Source organism: Mytilus galloprovincialis, chromosome 11 (assembly GCF_965363235.1).
Source record: "Mytilus galloprovincialis chromosome 11, xbMytGall1.hap1.1, whole genome shotgun sequence".
NCBI lineage: Eukaryota > Metazoa > Mollusca > Bivalvia > Mytilida > Mytilidae > Mytilus > Mytilus galloprovincialis.
In genome coordinates, this window is record NC_134848.1 from 78852588 (window position 1) to 78868014 (window position 15427).

General features: G+C 31.5%; 1 protein-coding gene across 1 annotated transcript in view; it reads left to right on the forward strand.

The window, feature by feature from the left end:
• Positions 1-7264, forward strand: part of LOC143052860 (uncharacterized) — a 29358-nt gene extending 22094 nt beyond the window's left edge. The window contains exons 10-17 of the mRNA XM_076226000.1: positions 392-505; positions 1698-1831; positions 3366-3510; positions 3923-4056; positions 4779-4911; positions 5358-5476; positions 6330-6492; positions 7182-7264. Of these exons, the coding sequence (XP_076082115.1) occupies positions 392-505; positions 1698-1831; positions 3366-3510; positions 3923-4056; positions 4779-4911; positions 5358-5476; positions 6330-6365 (815 nt within the window). The 3' untranslated portion in view covers positions 6366-6492; positions 7182-7264. The remainder of the gene's footprint in view (positions 1-391; positions 506-1697; positions 1832-3365; positions 3511-3922; positions 4057-4778; positions 4912-5357; positions 5477-6329; positions 6493-7181) is intronic.
• Positions 7265-15427: the final 8163 nt, after the last annotated feature.

Below are 15427 nucleotides of genomic sequence, written 5' to 3' on the forward strand. Positions count from 1 at the left end.
CATAGAAAATTCTAGAATAAGATTGTTTTCAAAGCTTCGTAGTAAAAGTGGTACAGTTTAAGCCGTAAAAGTAGTTTCTATGCGAAATATTTACAGAAATGCAACCTGTAAATGGATGCAAATGATAGAACAATAATCAATTACTATTTAAATGTGTTTAGTACGCCTTTGTTTGAATTAGTTTAGCTTATCTTTCATTGTCTTTGGTACCATAATTATTTAAATTCAGTTAACTGCTTGAATCACAATTGCCTTTCTTTTTGGATCTGACAAAGATATAAACTGTATAAATATTTCACACATTAGTTTATATATATATCGATTTGTTTTCATACAAGACACTCCAGACAGACTTGATTTTAATTGAAACAGGATAAAAAATACTTTGTAGAAATCAGTGAATGTCACAGTTCGCCCTGTGTAAATGGAGGAATATGTGTTGATATGATCAATGGATATAACTGTAGTTGTCCAAGTGGATACACTGGAAGGCACTGCCAAAATGGTTAGTAAATGAAACATTTATTGCATTATCCGATTTACATATTAGAGGCATGTAGGGAATGAGTGAAATGTTTTTTTTTCTGCAAGTGGTGCACACTGATTAATTCGCGTAGCTGCTTTTTGAAAGTATGCAACAGTTTTTTTTAAAGTTATCACGAACAGATAGCAAAAAATATTAGTCATTCCTTATGATTTATTTCTTAATTCCTTTTTAAGCAAGAGTAAACATGCAAATACATTGCTTACGTCAAGGTCATATGACGTCTATTACATGATAAACAAAAAAACTTTCAGCCAATTATCAGACGTGTTATGTTCTTTATGACGTTATTGCTATATAATGTATATGTTATAAACAAGTGTCGATTGAAAACAACGTTCAAACTTATAATTGCGTTGGATAAAAACCGCCATTTTTATACGTGTGCATGTAACAAATTTCTTTGTAGAGGGATCTAAATACAGAACAAACCAAAGGGTGAAAAAATATATTTTAACAAAACGCATTTATCTACCAGGTCGAACAAGTGATGATCTAAAACCCTGCTGACTGCCATTGACGATTATACATATATATATATGTTACCTTTCCTCGTCAGTTTTAATCTAGCGGCGTACTACAGTACATGATAAGGCATGAAGATGTTATTGTTACAGATCAGCTAAATTATCTATAGTAAAGGATCCTACAAATTAATGTAATATACAGTCACAGAAAATAATTATATTTATAAGCCCAGGTGGTCGTGTAGTCTAGCGGGACGGCTACAGTGCAGGCGATTTGGTGTCACGATATCACAGTAGCATGGGTTCGAATCCCGGCGAGGGAAGAACCAAAAATTTGCGAAAGCAAATTTACAGATCTAACATTGTTGGGTTGATGTTTAGACGAGTTGTATATTGTTAAACAAAAATTAGAAAACCATGCGAGCTTCACTGTAACGTGTTTAACGGTTTCCGAATGATATTCGAACTTATTAGTCGAAAACATACTGACAACACCAGAGAACAGACAAAATACAAACAACAGTATACAAATCACAACATACAATGCACTTGGAGGTAACTAAAGACTTACCCACACGAAACCAACCAAAACGTAGGATTATTTACGTGCTCTTTAAGGGAAAGCAGATCCTGCACCAAATGTAGCAACCGTCTGTAATTTAAATTTGTTTTTCATTTCGTTATAGCTCCATCCATAAATATAGCTCCTAAGATACTGTTGGATGAAGTGAAAACAATAGATGAAGGTACAGATGTATTACATATCACATGTTTTGCGGAAGCGATTCCTGTGCCTTATATTAAGTGGGAGTCGATAGACGTACGTTTAAATGTATAGTTGGTATTGTTAAGGTTGTGAAGTTATAATTGACAAGTTTGATCTTTTATTTCACTTGTTACAGATTGACATACTTTAGTCAAAGCATCAATCGGTAAATGATAAGGATTGGTTAATAGTATGTAAAATAAAGTTTAATTGAATGTCGAATATTCTTTGTGAAAACAAATTTTAAAATATCATATAGTTATGGTAGGTCATTATGGTCAATATCGATACAAAGAACTAGTATCCTTATTTTACAAAAAGGACAGTTTCCCAAAGTTACATCATAACACTGAGAGCACATGCGATCACCTCAGTTTTTAGTGGGGTTCGTGTTGCTTAGTCTGTAGTTGTCTAAGTTGTGTCTTGTGTACTATTATTCGTCTGTTTTTTTTTTCTTTTTAGGTATGGTGTTGTCAGTTTATTTATGCTCTATGCGTTTACTGTCTCTCTGATATATTTCGTTCCTGTCTTTTATAGAAAAAAATAATGAAACTTGAAATGTATATGTTATTGGATTATTGGATAATCGCGAGTACATTCTTGTCCACACGGATGTCTCGGAAACTTTTGTTTTCGTTCGTTTGAATGTCCGGGATTTATAAATATGCATTCACGTTCAAATCAAGCTTTAAAGATTTAAGATGTAGTAAGAGTGCCGATGAGAAAATCTCTCCATCCAGGTCTCAATTTGAAAAAGTTAAACCATTATAAGCCATAGTCCGTCTTTCAATATGGAGAATTAGCTTACACCAAACCGAACAGAAAGATATACACAGGCTAAAAATGTCACTTAACCTCATTGGCATCATTATAGAGTTTCTTTAAATAAAATCAATTCAATAGACTAAGTCACGATAACCAAAATCAAGCCAAAATATGATTGAGTCCCTTGCTTATCAACCACTGAAAAGCAGAGGAGTTATATTGAATAACCGATTAAAATTCATTTGCGAATAATAACTGGTATGAATAAGTCTGTACACAGTCAGTGTTTTAAGGTAGCTTTGATAGACGTTCTTGATAAAAAAAAATGTTTCGTTCATAAAGCAGTCAATCCAATCATTTGTATGATTATCGTCAGAAATCCAAATACTTTATGTATGCATGTTCTTATTAGAACGTGTCATAAGCCACTTCACATCTGGGTACCTTCATGCTAGTCATAGTATTACAAATCCGGTATTAAGGCTACTTTAGTATGTCAGATTCGTAAAAAGGGGATGGTATTTTTGTAACGAAATAATGAACATATCCGAAATTATCATGTGGAACGATTATTCTATAACGGTCAACTCGTGAAAGTGTAAGAACAACAATAAGTGTGTCATTTTCATAAGCCGTATAGATAATAGTAGAATGCAGATTTTTTTTATTTAACACCGTATTGCTCTGTTGTTGTAAACAAAACACGCCATAAGCCCAGAGTTCTAGTGAAAAGTCCTTCTTGAAGTACCAGATCCTTGATTCTCTCTTGTAAGCATCATGATTATGGTCTATATTCGTTTTTCATTTTGTTATTCTTTCATAGAAACCATCATTACCCGCCAACTGTAGGCAGATTGACCACTTTTTAATTTTCAAAAACGTTACCATTCTTGACACTGGGCTTTACATGTGTACGGCCAAGAACGAAATAGGCATTGATAGAAAAGTCGTGCATGTAATTGTAAAAGGTAAGTTAAGCTTATAATTAAAACATTTCGTGCTCCCAAATAGGTTTTCTTTGTTTGTTTTTATCGTGGAAGCCCGGCCATAAAAAACGAAAATTTGTTGTATTTGATATTTTTTATCTTTTATAACCAAAAAGACCCAAAATAATAACGTAAAGCATACAAAGTTAACTATACCACAAGGCTTTTTATCAACAACAAAAAATTAAAGAACATGAAGTATCTTCTTTCTGAAATTGCGCTTTCGGACATAATTAAGGAACCAAACATAAAAATGAAATGGATTAATTTAAAAAAAAAAAGGATACAGATAATTGTGTATTGATATGTGTTATGTATTATCAAAATTAATTAACTAATGCTAAACCAATTATTTATATACAGTTTTCTAAACATTCCTTCGTTTCAATTTAAGCAAAGCCAGAGTATAATGTTCCACCTGTCATTCACATGGTACCTTTGGTACAAGTAAATTACCACGGAGATGCAAACATTGTATGTAACGTCACTAGTCACCCACCACTGTCAATTACATGGAAATTTAATTGGGTAAATATATTATGAAATATAAAGATGCATGCACGAAAATTAACTTGAAGTGTTTCATATCCAACATTTTCCGTTGTGTTGACATATTTTAAAAGAAAACCGGAAAAAAACAACTTTCGTACTGTATTTATTCTAATACGTATCACTTAATTTACACATTATTTTGCTATAAAAATGCTGATTGGCAAAAAAAACGATTTAAAAAATCTCCTTACCTGGGGGAATTACCAACTGTCAAAGTAATGAATTAATGAAAGTATTTTCCGACAATATCTGATGGTTAAAAAGCATTCATGGACAAAATTTAGATTATTTGTTTATGTAATGTAACTATTCTACTTACACTACGTCAAATCAAAAACAGTAAATGTGTTTAATATTTGAATGTGTAATTTAGCCAACAATCATCTAATGTATAAATCTAAAACAGTTCCTTTCCATGTATGTATATAAATAGAGATGTAAGGTACCACTCGGTCATGAAGTACATCAAAACAAATACTTATCCTTCTTATACACATGTATCAAACCAATCTGCTCGAAATCTAAAACTGTATTCTAGAGGTCAGACAATTTAAAATTTGCATAAGCCTTTTGTATTACCCACTTTCACTAACATGCGATTCTGTTATTGAAATAATTCAATATTTAGATTAACACGAATACGATAGCCAAGATCACTTATTAATGTGTTCTTATTCATCTTGTATTTACTATCGCAGAAGTTATTACATTCATCTGGAAACATCTTAGTTGTGCATAACGTGACTAACACAACTACTGGATACTATACTTGCATTGCAACAAACGACGCTGGAACCAGTCAGGCAAATGTTTTACTTAAAGCCACTTATGGTATATATTTGTACAAGCTCTCCAAATATTAATATGAACATGCCTTATTGAAAGGAAAGGCAGTTTTTTATAGATAGTGTTAGTTATGACATGCACTCGAATTTGTCAACGGTAAACAAGGTTTCGATACCTGACCATTCCGTATTTTTTTTTATTCCGATCAGTGAAATAATTAAATGTCATTAAAGAAACTAATAAGTCAAACTGGATAAGGAACACGATTTTATTTCTGATAAAACAACAAAAAATGCAAGCAGTTAGTAAATACAAGCCAAAGCTATATTAATTAACCTCATAAGTTGAAACCATGTCATATACTTTTCGAAGAGAATTTAAAAAAAGTAAAGCCACGAATACCGCGAAATGTTGTGTCTTTATTTCTGATATACTATAAAAATTTATGAGTTGTTAAGAATACAATTATGACATTTTTATTTCATTTTAAGATGTCCCCCGAATTATAACACCTCCTACAACGACTGTCATAATGACCGGACATTCACACAACTTTACATGTGTCGCAACTGGACATCCAACTCCCTCGATCAAATGGTCATTTAAGTCTGTAAGTATATGTCTTTTTGATGAATTGTGCACTTTGCACTTTTCTATTCCAATTGAAAATGCATTTAAGAGTCTGACATATTTGTGTTCTGTTATTGACTCATTATTGAAAGCGATATATTCCCCCAAATTTGTGTATGTTGGAAATCATATAATTTTTATATTAATGTCCATAATCATTCCAATTTTACGGTTTTATTTTATTTGATTGATATACAAGTGTTGTCTTAAGTATCATAATTTATTAAGAATTGTTAAAACTCTCCCTCGCCATGCATGTATGCATTTCAAACATTTCTTAACTAAAATCCTTTGTATATAAACTTAACAAAAATCTCGGTAAAGGTTGAGTTGCTCACAGTAACTTTTCTCTTTTTTAGCAAGCAATGTTTAATAACGTTTTAAACCACATATTATAACAAAAACATTCAAAGTATAAAAATATTGTATAAAACATTTAAATGGACTGAAGTCAAACTTGATATTGAAATCATACATTATTATGTGGCAATACACTGCAAACTGACTGTCGTCGTTACTGTATATAATATAACGGAACATCACCTGTTAAACTGCCAAAGTATTTCACGTGCATATTTTACAAGTATATTCAACCCAAAAAAACAAGAACCCGTTATACAACTTCTCTCAGTAATCAGTTTTGAACGAATAAATAGATTAACTATAACACAGGGAAATCACTCTCTTGTATATATATCATATCGCGGGTTCCATGATTTGCGATGTTGACGGTCACGTTGATCTGAGTGCATCTGTCTCGGAAAAGACAAAAGATTGCTTGATTGAACTACTAATTGCCTTGAAATGCTATATTTTCTAATTCATACCTATAGTTTACACAGCAGTCAACAACGATGCCGTCCCATTAGCTTCACCAACATGGTAATCTACTGACGCTTTTTGCTATCAAGACACATGAATCTGGAACTCTCACTTGTACAGCGCTAAATGAATTTGGAAATGACAAAGCATCGGTAGCAGTGGTGTTTAGACATCGTTAGTATATAATTGTAGATGTTTTTTTTTCAAATGTTAGAAGTAAGATATATTTGAAAAACAGTCGAACGGTACTGCATTTGAAATATTTTCTGAAATGTTTTCTTCACTTGATGATTCAAAAGGTAATCAATATTTGTAATGAAATGAACAAATGATTATCTACAATTCTGTTTCACGAATTTTCCTCGAAACATGTTTTTGGAGGCTACTTTATCTATCATTTCGTCACATTAACTCGCATGGTTTTTTTGTATTCAATTGAGACTAAAATGTCGTTTGATTCAAGTAAAGAAGCAGTATTTTTAGCAACACCTTTGAGTGCGTTAGACTAAATAGGTGTACATAATTTACAAGAAGACAGTTTTGTCAATGCAAAATTATAGTATGCCATAAACTAGGTTGAGATCTTTCAGCGACAATGTGTAAATACTGAATGACGTGTTTTACAAATCTGTATATGATATACCAAACATTTAATTACTTTCAATGACGTCTATGTCCTTTTAGTTTTTCATGTTCTGACTTACAGGTTACCATTTGTGGACAGTCTTTTGCCACTATCTATTAACGGCAAAGACGTTGATCTAATCATGTACTAAACATGTAATCTCTGTCTGTAAATCACATGGATGAAAAAACTTCTTCAATACATTTATGAATTACTGTTTCTTTTCGATTCTTTTCAGCTAGCACCTCAGGTTTCGGATGAGCTACGGTTAGACGTACCATTACTGATATTATTATTCAATAAAATCTACCAAAACATCAAGTTTTGCCAGATTTATTATTTATAAATACCGACATTTCATGCTTTAAAGAACAAAAGAACATGTCCTGCGCCAAACATATATCACCGTGGGATTAACTTGCCCAATACAACCGTATATGGTAGGGTATTTGACCCTTTCAACAAACCCAACAGATGTGCAACTGTAGCAAGAGTTTTTGTTTTAGTTGTCTCATCCATATTCATATACCCAGGTCAGCTCATTGCATTATATTCATCGAAGAAAGAAACCCTCATCAATGATTTTTACATCTTCAACTGTGTTTCGAAATTCTAAAATCCATGAAAATTTACGAAATGTATTAAGTCGATTAGTTAAAAAAAAAACAGAAATAATTATGTTTCTAAATTATTTACATCAATGTTATCAGCAATCAAAAGCAGGATTGTAAAACAACCTATTCTAGGTGACGAAAATCAAATGTGGATACCAAAACATCACGAGGATGTTTTAGAGTACATACAATTTAAGACTCTTTTTTTATTGCAAAAAGTAAAATAACAAAAAACCTGAACTTCGAGGAAAATTCAAAACGGAAATTCCCTAATCAAATGGCAAAATCAAATGACAAATCAGATCAAACGAAATGACAACAACTGTGATATTCCTGACTTGGTGCAGACATTCTCCAATGTAGAAAATGGTGGATGAAACCTAGTTTCATAGCGCTAAACCTCTCACTTGTATGACAGTCGCATCAAATTCCATTATATTTATAACGATGCCTGAACAAAACAGAAATAGTAGGTAAAATTTTCAAAATAGGGATACAGTCATCATGACCGTGTCACAATATCAATCAGAACAAAAACACACAAAGATATAACAAAGATACACAAAAAAGGGAAATATATTATTTAACAACCACATGCATTGCTACTTGTATATGTATTGAAAATCAACCAAAATGACTGCACGGCGAGGTACACATCAACTCTAGTAGAGAGTCGTGTGTTTGATGTCACTGAATGTTACATCACACAATAGTATTAAAACATTAACCTGTTCTTCAATTTACACCAGTGTTCACCAGTCCAAACTAGAAAGAGCTAGTCCTGTTGTGTTTCATAAAAAAGAAATGGCCAAAGTAAATACAATTAGCATGTTACAAAATCCTTCTTTGTAAAAGATCTCTTTGATTCAACCAAACAAATATCTTGAACTGACAACATCTATACTATTAAACGAGAAGACCTCATTTTGTGTGTCGCTTCTCTTCCTTTCACAATAACTTAATCACCATGCCTCTGTGTCCTATAGGTAACATGCATAGTCGCATTTGTCATCCATTCTTATGATTATTTAGATTGAGTTATTTTGGGAGAAAAACGACAAAATAGGTGTCCGGATATTGTTTCCGTCATCAGACTGACCTTCAGTCATAGATAGGACTTCCGGTTTTAAACTTGCACAAGAACAACCAATCGTATGATAGATTACAAAAATGAAAAATAAATAAGCCAATCAGAGCATTCTCCATATCATGGTTTTTAGATCGCAAGAACCACAACTATTATACCTCCTTAGAGACAATTATTTTTAGCGTTTATCCACATGTTAACTACGATTATACTATTATAATATATAGAGACTCTCTGTATTCTGCTACTGTTTTCTTTGAAATATTTACTATCTAAGGGGTCGTACCAGTTGCATATTACATTGAAATATGTAAAACATGTGGAATCAAAAATGTGTCCTTAGTATACGGATGCCACATCAGCACTTTTATTTTCTATGTTCAGTGGACCGTGAAATGGGGTAACATCACTAAGTTAGAAAGATCATATCATAAGGAACATATTTACTAAGTTCCGAGTTGATTGGACTTCAACTTCATCAAAAACTACCTCGACAAAAACGTTAACCTGAAGCTGGACAGACGGACGGACGAACGAACGAACGGACGCACAGACTAGCAAACATAATGCCCATAAACGGGGCATACCCATTTATTGTTGAAAGTGAAAGTGGTGATTTGGCCAAAATGAAAATGGAATAGAGATTAGAGGGAGGCCGGAATTTTCGGGACATCGGGATCGGGTGTTTTTAAGCTCGGGATTTCGAGATTGATCCTTGCGGGATCCAGGAATATTTTTTTTCAAATTTCGGGATGTCGGGATATGAATTTCGTTAAAATACGTACCTTGGGATTTAATGTTTTTATGACCAGGATTTCGGGGTCAGGGCTCTTCCGACCACCCCTTAAATTAGCCTTAGTCATTTATACAAGATTCAAATCCTACCATTGGCATGTTAAAAGGGCTCTCAAAAGCACTGATGGATTGTCCTAGAAGCATATTTTATTAGAATAATAATGGTCTATAAGCAGTTTCATTTATTTCATGTTTGAAGCGGTGCAAGTTTTTAATTTAATTTGAATTTTACCAAAAAATGCATTGAAGCAAAGGGGAAGAATAATTGTGTTATAAGGCCAGAAATACGAAAAAAATTGAATTTAGCAGAAAGGAAACAAAAAACGGACTTTAGAAAAAAGGGAGAGGGCTTTTGATACCTTATATATATGAAATTCTCCAGACATAATATCTTTTACAAACATTCATCTTACAACAGTTTACAAGCTGTATCTGCTCGCGATTTCGCGGGTGTGTTCTAGTATATTTTAAGTTTGGAGGAATTTCTTTTAAAAACACAATCAACATGCTATTAGAAACAAAATGTTTCCCTCTTCTTACTGACTTCATATGGGAACTTCTGAGAAAGTTAGCAGTATAATTTAAATATAACTTCCCGCTATATGAATTGCGTTCTCTCGCTAAATATTTAGAAATATGTCGACTTTAGATATAGGATACACCAGCAACTTTTTAATCTGCCCCTTATTTTGTCTTGCATCGAGAAATTGACAACGAAGGTCGGTTGAAAACAAAACTTAACGACTAAGAAGTTACTTAAGCTTCCAAATTCACACAAGTGTGAACTTAACATGTATATAAAACATCAGTCCATAAGCACCGGCACACGGAATATGCATCCCCCAGATGATACGGTATTCCAGAAATTGTATGTTCTATCATCGTAACACCAACGTTGCAGATTATGAGAGCGTTTGTTGCAGCACGTATGTGTATCTATGTACAAAAAAAAAGTTCATTGACATCTAGGATGTACTTCTACAAGGAACGCACAAACCTTCACAATTGAAAAACACAAAGAGTGTCAGTAACTGAGGACCAGAGCTCGAGCCCTCTATGTGAACAACAAAATCAACCTCCAGCAGCAAGACCGAAAATAAAACCAGGTCGAAGGGTAACGAACAAATCCTCGCATACACCCAGTGAGGCTAACAACAGAAATTCCCGTGGTCAATCACAAATCACCAGTATCATTCACGGTCCAAATCAGTCTACACGTAGAAACCAACATCAAGATACTCCAGTCAAAACTTCAAATAAAAGTGGTTTAGAGTCTCCAGTGACGCCTACAGAGACACTACATGACGGTGCCAGTAACAACACAAGTAAAAAATCAAAAACAACAAAAATCTAACTTAAGTTTTGTAGATATCATATATATTGAACATTGAAATTAACACTAAACTATTAAAACTTAGTTGATATTATTTTTTATCATATAAAAAAAAACAAAAAAAAAACAAATGTCACTGTATATAACACTTTTCACTTTTTCTTTTCTCATTGCTGGTATATATTTAGAATGTAGTCCGCTGTATTTTAATTTTTCTGATTTTGGCAAGTGATACCTATCACGGATTAAAAAGTAAAGAAACTGTAAAAACCAAACAGGGTATTTTTTACAATCATTATCAAGCAAACTGTCAAATGTTTCTAGTAAAGCTACATTGGGAAAAATCCAATTTGTATTAATCTGTTCATATTCCTTCATTCAAAACCAGTCAGGACAGTCAGAGAGGTCTTCTTATCCTAAAAATAAAAATAAATATCGTTTACCATGTATAACTATTGTTCTTTTAAAAAAAATTGATTTGCATATGTATTTCAATATAAAACACATAAATAATTGTACTTGTAAATAAAATTGAGAATGGAAATGGGGAATGTGTCAAAGAGACAACAACCCGACCAAATAAAAAACAACAGCAGAGGGTCACCAACAGGTCTTCAATGTAGCGAAAAATTCCCGCACCCGGAGGCGTCTTTCAGCTGGCCCCTAAACAAATATATACTAGTCCAGTGACAATAAACGCCATACTAATTTCCAAATTGTACACAAGAAACTAAAATTAAAATAATACAAGACTAACAAAGGCCAGAGGCTCCTGACTTGGGACAGGCGCAAAAATGCGGCGGGGTTAAACATGTTTGTGAGATTTCAACCCTCCCCCTATATATTTATTTGTTTAACAAACATTAAGTGTGCTAAAATTAAGAGGCACATGTCAATGTCTGTTTTTGCCGTCACATGGATGACCCAAATAATGACCCATGGGGTATATGTAAAAGAAAACAATAGATTTTATTTATCTAAGAATGTATATGTAACTTGTTATTGTATGTTTTTAATAAAAACAAATTGTGCTAACACTTTACTTGTGAATACATGTAAAAACATTCAAACGAAATACGCATTTCATCCTTTTTGCAAAAAGATTGTAAATACAAATACAGGTAAAAAATTAACCCTGTTTATAAACATTATTTACAAAGATAACAATCATGACAAGTATGACATTGTCAATAGTAAAAATTGTATAAACTATAAAATAAACAATTTAAGTTTCAAATGTAAAAAATAATTAAAGTTTAACAAGTTGGAGCACTCATCCGAAATGATACATTATTTTTCTACATTAATTAATAAACCTACGGATACATTTATACCATAACCATTCTTTTTATCTTTTGTAAATACTCATTTTAAAATATAAAAATTGCAGTATAATTTACATGCGGTAACCCATCCATGGCTGAACATGGTTACAAACATTGAACATGCATGGTTGAACTTGATCATACACATAACCATGTTTGGCTTGTGTACAATAAACAATTTTGTACACAATGTGTTGTGCTTCGTACACGGATTAGTTCCGATTCGATTAAATCTTTGCAATGAATCTATTTGTTTTTAGAATTATCTGATTGTTTTTTTTGTTATTAAACTTGTTTATTTCAATAATTTCTGAAATTTCTTTCTGGAAATTTTTTAAAATGTTTATTTTTTGTGTCTTCTTTTCTGAGACAAAATGTGATTTGTATATTGAAAAGGATATTATTGTTAATATGTAATTAATATCAAAGTATGCTAAATCTTCAATTTTGTACCCTGTTTCTAAATTTTCAAGGCTTATTATTTTTTTTTCAATACCTAGGGATTTAATTAATTTCATTACTATTTTTAGAAAGTCATTATTATAACAGCAATTGACAAAATATGTTCATAGTCTTCCTTTTTTTTACAATGCTTACATAAGTTGTCTTCAGTAATTTTCCACTTTTTTAAAAGTTCATTACTTGGCAGTATGTAGTGAATAAGTTTCCACCTAAATATTTTCAATCTATTATCAGTGAGATATTGAAAAATAAAAACAAAAGTATTTTTCAATTTAGAATTTAAGTGTTTCTCAAATATTTTTTCCCACATAAGAAAACCATTTGGTTTATCACAACTATCTTTCAGTGTGCATATTTTATAGAGTTCTTTTGTACTCTTCAAGGGAGTAATTGTCCTGTGCATATTTTTTAAGTCATTTATAACTTTAACTTTAGTTTTGAATGAATCTTCAGTGCAAATAATTGTTTCCCAATCAATTGGCATATATATTTGCCTTATCCAATTTTGTTCATATTTTAATTTAGTTAAATTGATAGTTTCAGAGATATTGCCCTGTTCATCTTTTTCATCATTTATATTGATAATGTCACTTTTTATCCAATCTTCAAAGTTTAAACATTTTCCATTAAACCGGATATTATCATTTCCCCACAATACTTGTTTTCTAATTTCAAGAAAATTTTTGGGATATTTTGTATTACCTCCCTTTACACTTATCCAATCTTTAATAAGTTGTTTATAGAAGTCCGGTAAATATTGTAACTTACTTTTACCAATGTCGTTTATATTCTTTAAATTCATTTTAAATACAAGAAGATTTTTTCCTAATTTGTTGAAATAAAATTTGGGAATAATTGTCTAGTTGTCATTTTTATTTTCACTTAATTTAAGAATCCAGTTGATATGCAGTGATTTTATATAAGCATCAATGTCTGTCATCTTAAGTCCACCTTTCAGAACATCATTTGAAAGTGTTGATCTTTTTATTCTATCTCTTTTGCCTTTTCAAATAAAATTGTATATTAAAGTTTTAAAATCTTGAAACATTTCCTTCGGAATAATAGTGTTTGATGCAACATATGTTACGTTCGGCAAAACTAAAAATTTGATGACAACTATTTTCCCTATGATAGTAAGATTTCTTTTACTCCAATCAGATATTATTTTTTTACTTTTTAACTGTTGTTTTTCAAAATTAAGTTTTTGACATTCTTGTTTATTGTAACCAAAGTAAATTCCGAGGCTTTTGATTGGTGCAGTACACCAATTTATATTTTCAAATTTTTCCCGACTGTGTTTTAATCGACCAAGCCATATTCCTTCAGTTTTTGTTTTATTCAATTTCAAACCTGAGAGAGTACTAAATATTTCTATTAAATTAATTGCTAAAGATACATCTTTTTTTGATTGAAGAAATAGAGTAGTGTCGTCAGATAATTGGCAGATTTTCAGGGTATTACTCTTACTGTCTAATTTTATTTCTAGTCCTTTTAAGTTTTTATTTTCCCTTATCTTTATTGCCATAACTTCTACAGCTAGAACAAATAGTGACGATGATAACGGACATCCTTGTCGGATTCCGCGAGATGCCCTAAAACGGGAGGAAACCCATCCATTATTAATAATGCATCCTTTAATATCAGAGTACATTGTCTGAACCCACCTTATAAAATTATCTGTAAATCCAAATTTGTTTAAAGTCTCAAACATGAAGTCCCATTCTAATGGGTCAAATGGTTTTGTAAAATCAAGTAATAAAATTGCCCCATCAATTTTGAAAGTATCAGAATGACATCATGTATTTGTTTAATGTTGAAACCAATATACCTATGTTTGACATATCCGTTTTGATCAGTATCTATAATCTTTGGTAGCAGTGGTTTTAATCTTTGTGCACAGGCATAAGCAAGTAATTTAGCATCATAGTTTAAAAGAGTAAAAGGTCTATAATTATCTAGAGAAAAGGGATCATTCTTTTTATAAATTAGAGATATTAAGCCAATTTTCTGAGTGTTAGATAGTTCTCTTTTTTCATAGCAGTAATTAAAAGTGGAGACTATAAAGGATTTAAGTTCATCCAAGAATGTTCTGTAAAATTCTATATTTAGTCCGTCAAGACCGGGCGCTTTATTAATTTTCATTTTAAAAATTGCTTCAGTACATTTATCAACAGTTATTTCTCCTTCGCAGGAATTACTTTCGTAGTAAATTAATTTCTTATATTCCTTGAGATAATCTAAATACTTTTTAGTTGCTTCTATTACAGGGTTTTTTGTAGAATATAAATTTTTATAATAATTTGCTTCTAGTTTTAATATTTTGTCTTGATCTCTTGTAATTTGACCTTTATCATAATATAATTGGGTTATTGTTTTTCTACTCTGTCTTGATTTTTTCATCCCTAGAAAATATGCGGAATTTTTCTCTCCTTCTTCAACCCATTTTACCCTTGCTCTTATTTGATTCCCTTTTATTTTTTCGTTATAGAGTTTTCCTATTTCATTTTCTATATTATCTATTTCTTTTAATATGTCATTATTGTTTTTATTATTGCATGTGTCAATAATATTATTTAATTCTGTTAAATGTTTTTCCAATTTGATGATTAAGTTTTTTTTTGTTCTTAGCTTTTGTTTTGCAATAGCTTATTGTCTGGTCCATAACTTCTATTTTGAAATTGTCCCACAGTATGGCAAGATCTGTTCTTGTTTTAGCTTTGTTTTTTAAATTTTTAATTACTTTCCTAATTATTTCAGCATTTTGAAGTACACTGCAGTTCAATTTCCAGTACCTTTTTCCTTTTTTGCCTCTGTTTAGATTTATTTTTAAAGAAACACAGTTGTGGTCTGTGTATTGTAATACTATTG